Here is a 12,802-nt window from a genome sequence, read left to right as displayed (position 1 = left end):
ATGAACAAAGGAACAAGAAAATAGAACGCAATTCTGTTTTTGCTTATACAGATTAATGAGTTACTGCTGAAAACAAGTTTTCCTGGTTAGTAGGGAACATGCACACAAGCCAGCACGTCCTCAGAGAATAGGAGTCATTCTAGGAAGAAGTTCTGTTTGCAGAACTTCTAATGTCCTGGAACTCCATACGCAGAGTAAACGGGTGCTCTCCAAAAACCCCAGCTCCCTTTAGGGCTGCCAGCTCACAACACACAGCCGTTTCTGAACCATTTAGCCCTCAATAAATAAGGTCCATCCCTTAAGCTAATGATAGAGTAAGTTTCCCACAGGCTGACAAGGGGGGTATCTAAACAAATTTGGGGTTCTGATGGGGAGGAAGAAAAGGAAATGCATGTTTGTAGAAAACCAAAAGACTCCTTTACACTGTGCATCATGCACTTGCCCCACCCCCACAGCTGAAGCTGGGAGTCACAGAGCTATTGGCCCCCCTTCTCTGCATATCCTCTTGGCCAAGGGATCCTCGGTCTATCTCTTCAGTACTCTCTAGCAGTCCCCTTCTTCCAGCCCCACAGCCACTTGCTTTAGCTCAGCTCTCCATCGTCTCTCCCTGTGTGCCTGAATTTGGCTCAGTGCATGTATACTGAGCACCCTGAGGATCCACAGGCGAACATGGGACTCTCGCTCCCAGTCCAGCAGGGACTCTGAGATCAGTTGCTCTACAGCAGTCCAGTCGACATGATGATGGAGGTGGGCACCCAGCACTGGGGAAAGGGCAGTCCGTGAGTTCTCAGTCTTTTCTAAACAACCAGGCAAAGGGAGTTTTAAACCTCTCCCTACCACACTGATGAAGGCCCCCAAACCCCTCTGATCTGGATATCCTGTAGCCTCCATCAGCACAGTGCAAAGGGCCTCCCTTTAGGAGGCTGGACTCCACTGCAGATGCTGGGACTGGGGCTGAGTAGAGTTGCCAGGCAGATGAAGAAGCAGGAAATGCATACAAGGGGGTGCTTTGCAATATAAAGCATTGTGTAGTAGAGCACGGTTTGTGGGGAGGGAAGCCACAGGGAAGAAGAAAGACTGACATTAAAGGTGATCGAGAGTAGAAGATGGAAAACACTATACTGGTCCAGGGTGTGAAACGTGCCTCTGCCTGGCTCAGTAAACCACCGGCTAACCCTGAACACCCCAGACACTGCTAAGTAAGTTCTTATTCACCCTTCTGACCCAGCTCAAATGTCAACTCCAATGAGCCATAATTACATTCTCCCAAAAGTCCATCAAACCTCAAATACACCGCTTGGATAGCTTTTTCCATATTGGGTGCTCAGCTAAGTAGGAAGCTGTAAAGTAACCTCTCTTGTTGGCTACAATGTGTCCTGTAGTGAGTGCCTTCTTATAATTTTTCCATCAAGAATAGGTTACCTTTTTCTAAGTTGTACAGAGTCTATGGGTTTGTTTAGCTGTGTTCCTGTCTACATTAGACTATAGTTATTTACTAAAAGTTTTACCAATAACACACTCAGAGACACATAACCACAATTCTCCTAAGTATCAGCACTCATATACTATCCATTTTTGCCTCGCCCCTTAGGGTGAGAACAGGGCCCACAATGTGTGTTGGGTGAACAAAGGAGCATATGAATGTGGTCACTAACATCTGGTCAGGACAACCACCCTCTTGAAAATGTTCCTGTTTCATCCTAACTATGATTATGATTTAATGAGTGTATGTGCCTGGATACCACTCTCACTACTTTTTACAGGTTAAATCACAGATGCTCTATCTTCCTTCTTTGAAAGAGATCTGGAACACACCCTGCCCGGAACACACCACATCTAGAACATGTCTTTGACTTCTCCCAGTGTTCTTTCTCCCGCAGGTCATTTCTGACTCTAGATTGCTCTCTGGGGTACTGGGAAAGCAGTGTCCTCTCACATTGTCCTGCTACTGACAATAAGAAAATCCATGTTTGGATCAGCATTTTGTCTTACATATTCCCGTCCAGAAAATAAACTGAGTGGACAATGTTTTGGGTTGAAAGGCATCCTCTCCAAGAAAGATGCACTGAAGTCCAAACCTCCAGGACCTCAGAATGTGATTTTATTTGGTGATCAAGTCAATGGGAGGTTACTAGGGTAGGCCCCTCATCTAACATGATTGATGTCCTTAGGAAAGGGGGAGATTTGGCCCCAGACATGTGCACAGAAAAAGCATCACATGTATATAAAAGCAGAGAGTTAGGTGATATATTGACAAGCCAAGGAGCAGCAACTCACCAGAAGCAGAAGAGACCCTGGAGGAAATCCTCCCTCCCAGCCCTCAGCAGAAACCACCCCCACCAGCAGCTCAATCTTGGACTTTTAGCCTCCAGATCTATGAGACAAAATTTCTGTAGTTTAAGCCACTCAGTCTGCACTCCTTTGTCACAGTGGCCCTAGGAAATTGAAACAGCTGGAATACAAAAGAACTTCATAGAATCGGGCTAGAGAAATCAGCAATTCCTGCTGTTGAATTTAACAAGGATGTGTTAACCTGGCCAATGAAGTCATCTCATTTCACAAGGAAAAGGCATCTCATCTACTTTTCTAACCAAGTTGTGTGGCAGGAAACTGAGTTTAATCTGAAAATATTGCTTTAATACAACGGGTCAAGGAACTGTGGGGAATAGCTGACCCTCAGGACAATGAAAATAACAAGTGCAAATCCTGGCTTGGAAATGCAGGATCCTCTACGGTTCTGCTAATACCCAGCTGTGGTATCGCACTACTGGGAAATGTGCCGCCATTCACGCAGCCAGGAGCAGCTCATTAAAACACAATGATCACCAAAGTTACTTTTGTCTAATGTAAGAACTTTATATTTTTTAACCATTAAAAGTTTCTGTGTGTTTAAAACATTCCCAACTGTCAAATGTAATAAGGTACCTTACATCTAGAAAGGGAGCAGATTAATTCCATCTTGGGGATTCTGAAACAATCCACATTAATCACTCCTCAACATTTCTAAGTGATTCAAGACATGTAATTGCTCAAATAATCTTGCATAGAGTTTGAGTTCCATTTAAATGCCTGGCACGTCTTCTTTCAGTGCGTGTACTAATTCTTCCCTTCTGAATTGGGGCTTAAACAGCATATAGAAATAGTACCTAAGATCATTATACAATTTGTTAATCATCCGTTCCTGGCCATTTTCATAAATTCTTTGTTACTTGAAAACTACACACATAAGAGCGTCAAAATTCCATTTTAACTAGAAATCTCTCTGCAAGAGTTTCCTGTGGGACACTTCAGTGCAGCATATCTAATTGGGAAGTTGTAGTTCCATCCAAAAATTGAAGTTGCTGTTACCTTCTGGCAACAACTGTCAATTTCCTCTTGCAGGCCATCTCACGAGAAGACCTCCTCATGCGTCTGATGGAGTGTGATGTCATCATCTACAACATCACCGAGAACCTGCAGCAAGTGGAAGAGGCAGTCTGGGCAGTCTCTGGTCAGTGGGGTCTAGGCGTTTCCCTCCAGAAACACTATTTTTGTGCAGTTTACTTTGCCTAAGAGTCTTAGTGAACAGTAGGCAAATGAGGACCCTGGAACTCACTTAAACCCATGACTCACTTGAAACAGGAAATGGAATCGGGTCAGTGACTGTGCCTGCAGGTAGTGCAAAAAGAGGAACTGGGGCGTATTGAAAATAAATGGATTCGAACTGGGCCCACAACACTGGCAGTGGTCAGGAGCGCTGCAGCAGGGAGGCGGGGAGAGCCTTTATAGATGAAAGGCGGAAGCAAAGCAAGGAAATGATCTGATTGGCTGTTGAGGAAGCATCCCCTTGTCTGGAGGCGCCTCGCTGGCGCTCTGATTGGTTGTCCTTAGGTTTGGTTTCTTTAAAGCATTTGCAGATTTGTCCTTAGGTTTGGTTTCTTTAAAGCATTTGCAGATTTAGGTTTTGACTTGCTTAGGTAGACTGTTGAGCTACTAGAACCACCCCAACCTGCAGACAGTTGGGGCCTCCAAAGAATGGAGTTTTTTGATCGCTAAAAGATCGTTGACTTCAAAATTCAGTGCTCTTGGAAGCACTGCCAGGGGAGGCAGGATTGAATGTACTGGGAAGATGCAAAGATAAATAAGAAAAAGAAATCATTAAAAAAAAAAGATTATACCCTCAAGGTCCCCTAGCCCTAAAGGAAAGCTAAGGCAGCAAACAAGAAACTTTAATGGGAGACAGGGATGTTCAGGAGCAAGGAATCACGGGAGGGGTATGATTTTAAGAGGAGCGAAATTGTGTGAGGATCTGATTGATTCAACAAATACTCCCTGTAGCAAAGGTCAAGAAGGGCATGCAGGGAATGTTTGCTCTTTTAAAACACTTCGGAAACTGTAAAACGTTGTAAGGACCTTGGGTGTAAGGGAACAAGGTGATGTTATTAGCAATTTGGTAATTTGGTAGTCACACTTTTGTGTGACTCATCTCCTCTTTAAGTTGGGAGCAGAGGAGAAAGCAAATCAACTTAAATGAATCATCCCTCTAGGCTAGAAGGGAAAGCCAAGAAAACTCAGCACCATACATTTCAATATTATTTTTAACACTTCAATATTTATTTTTTTAGGCGAATTAGGTCAGGGGTCAGCTAGTTTGTTCTGTAAAAGGCCAGAGTGTGAATTTTTTTTTTTTAGCCACTTTATCATAATTGTGAGAAAACAGCCATAGACGATATGTAAATGAAGGGGCTGGATTCCAAAAAACTTGATTTGCAAAACAGGTTGAACTTTGCGGCCCTTGAATGAAATCAACAGTGTAACTTTAGTTTGGCTTAAATTCAAAGAAATAGAACTGAACCTCAGGAACGATTTGATCAAAATCAGGGAAATAAGGATGGCCAAGGGTTCCATGGTGTGGGGATTTGACTTCTCAGTTATGACTTTCATTCAGGAAAGCCACAAATCAGAAACACAAACGTTGTTTCAGCTCTTGGCATGCAGCCTGTTTGAAGCCTACTTCCTGCATTTTGTCCCTTTGCAAATATTTGCAGATGATGGTAACTGCCTTCTGAAATAATCCAGCCACCTAAAACCACCATCCCATGAATGTTCCCTGTGTTTTGTTTTGTTTTGTGCCAGGCTTCCTTTGAAAATGGATTTTTCTACAGAATGTCCACTTGTCATTTTCTTTATTTTTTTTTCTGAAATAAAATCTGGACATATTTTGAAAATTAAAAAGTATAATAAGGCTTATAATAAAAAGGTAAACTTCCCTGTGTTTTCAGAGGAACCTCATTTAACCTACTTTTCCTTTTCATACACTAAATGCCTGCGTTGATGTCCTCTGAATTTTAGAGGGGAACCACTGCCTTCCTCCAGGAACAGAAGAGATTCTCACCTCTCACAGCTCACAGCCCCCACACCCCAGCCCCTGCAGGGAACTTACTGCTTCTCAATGGTTGACACAGCATTTCTTTTCATCAACTTGAATTAAGAGAATATGTTTCACTCCTTCCCTTTTCATTCTAATAAAGACCTTTAAGTAATCAAGAAAAAACTATTTTCAAATGATAACGCTTGCAGAGACTATTTTCAAGTTCACAAAGTATTTTATCAAATGATGGCACATATGCAAATAATTGCGTTCACTCTTCCATGATTAAGGAAAGCTGCCCTATGGCTATTTTACGAGTCAGGGAGGTTAAGGAACGCTCATGTAAGTAAAGGTGGTTTTTGGCCTCCCAGGCCAGAATCTGGAGCCGTTTAACTCTCCTGTCCGCCTCCGCCCTGCACATTATTCCATTGATTTTTCCCTTCGTTGACCCATCTGATGCTGGGTTTTTTTTAATTAATTAATTTATTTTCTTACATCTTTGTTAACTTTTGGACGGTGTTTGATTTATCCCTTCAGGTGTAGTCCCCGTATTTCTCCCACCAGCACAGCACCCATGACCCGTCTCCCCCTTCCTGTGTGCTCTTCCCTCCCCTGTTTTGATTCCTCTCCCTCCCTCTCCCCTGCAGTATGCCTCAGATCTATGGTCAGCTTGCAAGTTTTGTCTTTTTCCTGATGCTGTTTCAATGCTTCATCCAGCCCCTGAAATACCTAGAGGGGCAGGAAAAACCCAGAGGGGCAGGAAGTATGCCCCCCACACCCCAACAATTGTTAATACCTTATTCAATTATTTGTAAATATTTTAATATAAAGTATTTCTCCTGCCTTGATTTTCGTAATTAGTAGCTAAAGAAGGCCAAAATGACAGGAGAAAGGAATGAAGTGCCAGGAATGGGAGAAAACATTTGCGTGCTTGGACAAAAATGAACAAGTGAGCAAGCAGATCACTTTAGACTCATTAAAACGATCATTTAAAAAAAATGGATAACCCAGTTTAGAGGACAGCTGAGGATGCCACGCAGTCCAGAAACAGGCCAGTCTGAAGCGCCACAGAGCAGAAAGGGTAAGAAAGCGAGACTGAACTGAAGACAGGCGATGCTGTTAATAGAAAATAGAAACTGAAAGTAACATTTGCGTTTGGGATTGACATGTGGAGGTAGGGTCTGAATCCTTTCTCATGGCAGGGTTGGAATCCATAGGTTTATCAGGTTCCGATTTCAGCATTTTCTGGTCTTGTTTATTTAAACAAAGAATCCCTTAGCTCCTCTGGCAAGTTAGACCTCACTTTGGATATTTTTATTCAGAAGAATGATGTGTCCTGAAGAATACTACAGTAGATCACATGCTGAACGCACTCAAGGAGAGCCAGCGTCCGAGGTGTGGAAAGCAGCCCGGAAAGTGACAAGCCCTTAGGAAATGACTTGCTCACCCTTGGGTCTTCGTCCCCGACTCTCCTCCATCCTGACTCTTACGGGTTCTTTCTAATCAAGCCTGCCCACCAAGACATCCCTGCCCACCAACCCCCCCCCTCCCCGCCTTCCCCCCTCACATCGACCCCCCCCAACCTGTGCAGTCCCCCAGGCACCAGCCATGCTCCCAGGCCAGGTGGAGTGGGGAGGGTGGGCAGACACACTCCAAATTACCTTCTTACACTACAGTTTAAGCGAACGGAACTGCTTGAAGCAAAACCATAAGTGCACCTCACCTTTTAATTAGGGGCCTCTCCAGCCCACCCTCTCAGCCCCTATTCTAGGGGCCCTCTTGCTCCACTGGCCCTCAGGCACAATGGAGAGAACACACCTCCATGAACCCACCTCAGTCCCCTCCTTTGTAAAACAGGGATGATGTTAACAGTGATCATGGTGCCCAAGGCCAAGCCTGTGGTGAGCGGAGCAGGACCACAGGGTAGGGAGAGCGCAAAGCTGCCGGCCAGGAGAGAGAAAGGGGCTACAATTTTGAGCTGGGTTCAGAGGAGGTAGGCCGTGGAAGGGAGAACACCAAAAACAGACCTGGGGAGGGGACAGTGAGGCCCAGGGCTGGCACCACTCTCTCAAGTTTCTCCCAGCAGGAGTCACTGGAAGGCCGGCTGGTAACTAACAGGGCACGCTTTCTGCCGGGACTGAATAACCCCTGTGCTTTTTGGCCCTGCAGCACTGAATGAAGAAGTCAGCCATTTTGAAAAGCGCAAGATGTTTATTTTGGTATCCACGGTGATGACCTGGGCCCGATCCAAACCCCTGGATCCAGTAAGTAGAACTTGAGCTTTTCTTTTCTCAACATTTTACCCTTAGTTCTGTGTCATCTGCATGTCCAGGGGCCTTTCTGCAGTGAGCTGGGTTTTCTTACAGCCCTGACCCCTAGCACACTCCATTTTAAGGGGTCCCATTTTGTAAATGCTGCTAAGAAAGAAAACGGAGCTATTGCCCGCTTCCTGGCTTGGGTTTCCTGGGTCCTTGAGTCTGGCCAGGAAGGAATTCAAAGCCACATCTCAGCAAAGCCAAGCAAAGCAAACTGTGTCGGGGACAGAGCGAAAGGACAGGGAAGAGGTCCAGGGAAGAACAACAGCAAGGAAAGGCGGGGCCTCCTGCTTTAATGGGGTGCAGGGGCTGATCACTCTATCCCTTCTCAGGGTGCACAGGCACTTCTGGGGTGTTTATTGGTTCATAGGTCCAGGCAAGAGTTTCTAAGTCACTTCCCCTTCTATTGTCCTGGGGGGAGAAGGAGTAGTTACTGGGTCAGGGTCTGCCTTCCCTGCTTTGGTGCTTCTCAGTCTCCTGGGCCTTTAGCGTCCTGCCTGTAAGTGGGGTGGGGGCTGCCTGGTCCCCTCTGGGCAGTTCTTGACTCCCCCCTGGCTTCATCGGCTCTGGCACATGTTTCTTGCGGTCCTGGGTATGTTGGCCATTAATTTTTCTTTAGCCATCACCCTTCCTGCTCTCACTGCAACACTGCTGACTAAACTATCCAGGGGCTGCTTCTTACTTGTGGTTTTTATTTTGAAAAGCGCTGCCTCTTAGACTTACTTAGACCTAAATTTTTGTCATACACATTCTTGTGCACACATTAAAAGGAAAACATGAGCAAAATACAGAGGTTTTCTATCCCCCTAACTTCTTCCGAGTACGGCCTCCCTGGATCACGCCAGCGTTCTGTCCACCTCCACACACTCACTCAGTGCCAAGCCTGTGTGTGTCACTTCACAGTAGCTACTTTGCCGTACTTTCCTTGCCTGGAAAGCACCTGGCTACTGCATTGCAGGAAAACACAGGCTCATGGCCCTCCTCCTAGCAAGGCTTATTTTCTTTACTGATATCAGATCAACATTTGCCCGGGAACCGCCTGATTGCTTTATGTGCTGAATCAACACCAATATCATCTAAAAGACATTTTATTTTTTTTTTAAAGATTTATTTATTTATTTATACAAGCACTGGGTACAGTCAGAAGCGCAGGAGGGTGAGAGAATTCACCAGAGCCAGAGCGGGGAGCAGAGCAGGCAGACTGATGAAGTACACTGCTGAGGGGAGCAGCGGGCGGCAGGAGAGGTCTGCAAGCCATAAGGGACCCTCGCCGGGCGGCCGGAGATAAAACCGGTGCTGCAGAGGCTGTGGGCAGCTTCGCAGCCCAGCGCTCAACTGCTGCGCCACCAGGGGAGGCCCAAAAGACATTTTAAAAGGCAACTGGGTCAGCACTCAGTTGGCAAGTAAGTCAGCATGAGCAGTGGTGCCCAAGGTCACCCATCGCTTCCTGATGGACTCCCCCATTGACAAGACGCTTTGTAACTTCAGAAATGTCAACATGTGGAAAAAGTGCAAGTTCCCAATGGCGCACATGAAATGTGTACACTGTTATCATGCAGTGCTGCTTCGATGATGATAAAATAAGAAGTTATAAAAAATAAGTGAATGAAAATGCACATTTCGAATTTCTTACATGGTAGCAAATGCTGTTTGTCTGGTGATGTCTCCCTGGGTGAACAGGAGCGCCTCGAGGGCAGGACTGGAGGTTTCATGTCCTGTTGTGAAGTTCACACGCCTCCTCTACTTGAATGCCAGCACCTCAGGGAGTTGTCATCTGAGTCCTCACAGAGTTCCTGCTGCCCGGGCAGCTGGGAAAGTGTCTGCTACATACTCACTGGTCACTTGGCTGCTTGGCCACTTTGCTGACTTCCCAGTTGCCTGAACCCACTCCATTGTCAGCTCACTCCTAGGACTTAAGCAAACTGGGAATTTGTTGACTTACATGATTGTCATGTTGAAAGAGGGACTTCAGGCACAGCTGCATCTAGAGGCTGAAACTGTCCTCACAACTCACTCATCCATCTTTATCACCATTGCTGCTTTTTTCCTCCATGTGAGCTTCATTCTCAGGCCAGCTTGCCCTTCCTTCTGGCCCCCAGCAGCTACACAGCCTCACCTCCCTAGAACTTTAATGCTCTTTCCTACTTTGCCCATGGCCCATCGCAGGACTGCAGTATGGCCATACAGTGGTTAAAATCATTGCATAAATATGAAATTCCCTGCATTGTGTAACTGCTCTATGGTTATGTAGGGGAAGCGCCCTACAAAACACATGCTGGGGTTAAAGAGGAAAGGGCATGGCATAACCTACTCTCAGAGGATTCCAAAACACAGATGACAGTACATGTGTGCCATGAGAAAGAGAGAGTTAAAAACAAACCCCCCACTCAACCCAGGCAAGCTCTCCACGAGGCAGGGGACAGAGAACAGTCTTTTTATTGAATCAGCATCAATGGGGAATGTGATGCATACCTTGCTAAGCGATTGCAAAGACAATAGGGCTCTCCTGTATGTGAGCAAGCAGGTGCCGCCCATTACATGCCCGTGGTTAAGGTACCAATGACTGGTTCTCAAGAGGTCACCGTGGATGCCTGAATGGGAATGGTTGTCACCATAGTTTGTCCTAAATTCACCTGGTAATTGGGGTGACCGTCTGTTTAGCTAATCGGCTTCATGCAGAAGAACAACAAACTTCCCATCTTCAGGGCAGGTGGTAGAGGAAGACCACCTTAGCAGCTGAGGAAGACCTTCGGCTCTTAACCTCCCTCAGAAGCTGAAGGGTGCGCTCTTGTTGGCTGTTAGCCTCACGCCTTTCATCCAGCAGCATGTTCTGCTCAATCACCGTCCAGAATGAATCATCAGTCCTCCTTTTCCTCTTCGTATCTGTGGGCTACTAAAAAGGCCTTCGTCCAGTCAATCCCAAGGAACAGCCTAAGTGTTCTTGTCCTAAGATTCATTCGGATCATCTCTGAGACTCAATGTCATGGACAGCTCAGGGGAGAGTTGGGAAATACTTTCCACCCCTGGCTTTCAGGGCAACTTGTTATTTCACTTATCTCCTGAGACCAATTCTCAAGGTCCCAGACATCAGGTTGCACCTGGCATGTTCTTATTAACATATGATTGATTTAAGGGGAAGGGCTGTGTGGGAAGGAAGAAACAAATCACAATTTAGATCAAAAGCAAAACTACAGACATGGTGACAGCAAATAGGAAATGACATTTCATGCCCTTATGGGATAACAATTACAAACTTGTCACCATCTCTATGAAATAAAGGACAACCGCATTTTCTTTTTGCCTGGATTAGGTTTAAATGATAACATTCAGCCAGCTAAAGAATTTTCCAGGAAATTAAATCACTATCACAGTAAGTAGTACCTTTGAGAATGCTTTCTTTGAGCCTAGAGGAACTTAATCAGATAGCCTCTTTAGACTGATGTTTTCTGAAGCACTGTCACTTTTCTTACAGGACGATTCAGAGATTCCATTCACCGAAGAAGATTACCGAAGAAGAAAGAACCATCCGAATTTTCTGGACCACATAAATGCTGAAAAAATGGTTCTCAAATTTGGAAAAAATGTAAGTCTGAAGCAGTAAAGCATTTTGAGCGAGAAATGGCCCTTTTAGGCAGCCTGCGGGGTGTCCAGGACTGCTGCCCAGCTCAGCTGCCTCATCCCAACCCATTACACCCGTGTTGGTCCAGTACACACCTGTGTTGGTCCAGTACCACCTGTGTTGGTTTCCTTGCCTTCCCTTCTAGACCTCAGAGCATCAGGCTCATCCAAGACCTACTGTCCTGAGGTCCTGACCAGATTCTGCTCTAACCCACTTAGTTGAAAGCCTCGTAGCAGGGCCCCAGCAGAGTTCAAGCCTTTCCCTTAGTCCCCTCCCCTCCAGGAAAGGGGAAGAGGAGGCCCAGAATTTCCCTGCGTCCAGAATCTACCACTTTGTTTCTTACAAAACTCTGACAAGTACATCTTAACTTCATCTTACAAGAAAGGAGCAGGAGGCTCCCAGGGGCTCACTGGCTTTTTTTTTTTTTTTAAGATTTATTTATTTATGCATACAAGAACTGGGGTATAAGCCAGAGGTGCGGGGGTGAGAGGATTCAGCAGGGACAGAGTGGGGAGCAGAACAGGCAGACTGACTGAAATACACTGCTGAGGGGAGCAGCGGGCGAGAGAGGAGAGGTCTGCTGTGCCATGAGGTTAGCTCCCTGGCCAGAGATAGAACTCATGCTTCAGTGGCTGGTAAAAGCTTGATAGCGCAGAGACTTTAACCCCTGTGACACCAGAGAGGTCCCTGGAATTTCACTTTTGAATACCACAAAGGAATTGAAAACAGACCAAACAGTTTCAAGCTCCCACTGATGCCATTCAAAGATTTTGAGACCATTCAGGAGTTGTAAAGAGACCAATCAAATTTGAGCTTGATCTGCGCCAATCAAGCAGCTGAAATTGTAAAGGAACCAATCAGGCTTGAAGGCGGGTACTCTGAGGGGGCTATAAGCAGGGGTTTTGAGGACTTCAAAATTTCAGACTTCATTCATCTGGATTTAGACCTCCACAGACCTTTGCAGACCTCCAGAGAACCTTGCAGCCCTCCAAGATTATCCTACCTGTTCTACACTTAAAACTGCAGTCTGAGCTGCTCCTGTCTCCAGCCTTACCTCCTACATCAGTCCACTGAGCCAGGAAGGTCAGCTCCCAGGTGGGGAGACTGAACTTGAGCCACTGCAGTGGCTGGGGATAGCTTGAGAGCCCTGAAACTTAACCCCTGTGCCCCCCGGGAGGCCCATCAATCCACATTTAACATATGTAGAACATAGTTAGAACCCCAAGCCCCATAATGATTCTGCTTCATTTTATTCAATTAGTTGAGAACTTAACCTAAAGGTCTCATTTCTTGCCCCATATCCCACCCCTCCAGCACTGCCCTTCCCAGAAGACCCCCCAGGCACCACCCATCCCAGAACACCTGAGGTAGCGCTATGTAATTATAGCGCTAAGCTGACACCTAGTGGCCCCGGAGGATATTACAGTGGGAACTTGGCCCATCCAAGTGTCTGTCCGTGTAAGCTGTTGGAAGCAACGTGGGGTCAGGGATTCTAGCCTCTTTTCTGCCCATTAACTT

The 12,802-nt window shown here is 46.0% G+C and overlaps 1 protein-coding gene across 2 annotated transcripts in view; it reads left to right on the top strand.

Annotated features, from left to right (window-relative positions):
- The window catches only part of AK7 (adenylate kinase 7), a 59,564-nt gene that overhangs the window by 5,216 nt on the left and 41,546 nt on the right, over nt 1-12,802 (top strand). For both annotated transcript variants that reach the window (XM_037503937.2, XM_037503936.2), the window contains exons 3-5: nt 3,382-3,490; nt 7,520-7,614; nt 11,138-11,248. In XM_037503937.2, the coding sequence (XP_037359834.1) occupies nt 3,382-3,490; nt 7,520-7,614; nt 11,138-11,248 (315 nt within the window). The remainder of the gene's footprint in view (nt 1-3,381; nt 3,491-7,519; nt 7,615-11,137; nt 11,249-12,802) is intronic.

Source organism: Talpa occidentalis, unplaced genomic scaffold (genome assembly GCF_014898055.3).
Source record: "Talpa occidentalis isolate TD23 unplaced genomic scaffold, MPIMG_talOcc4v2.1 talOcc4.11, whole genome shotgun sequence".
NCBI classification, from domain to species: Eukaryota; Metazoa; Chordata; class Mammalia; order Eulipotyphla; family Talpidae; genus Talpa; species Talpa occidentalis.
This window is presented reverse-complemented; position numbering and strand designations above follow the sequence as displayed.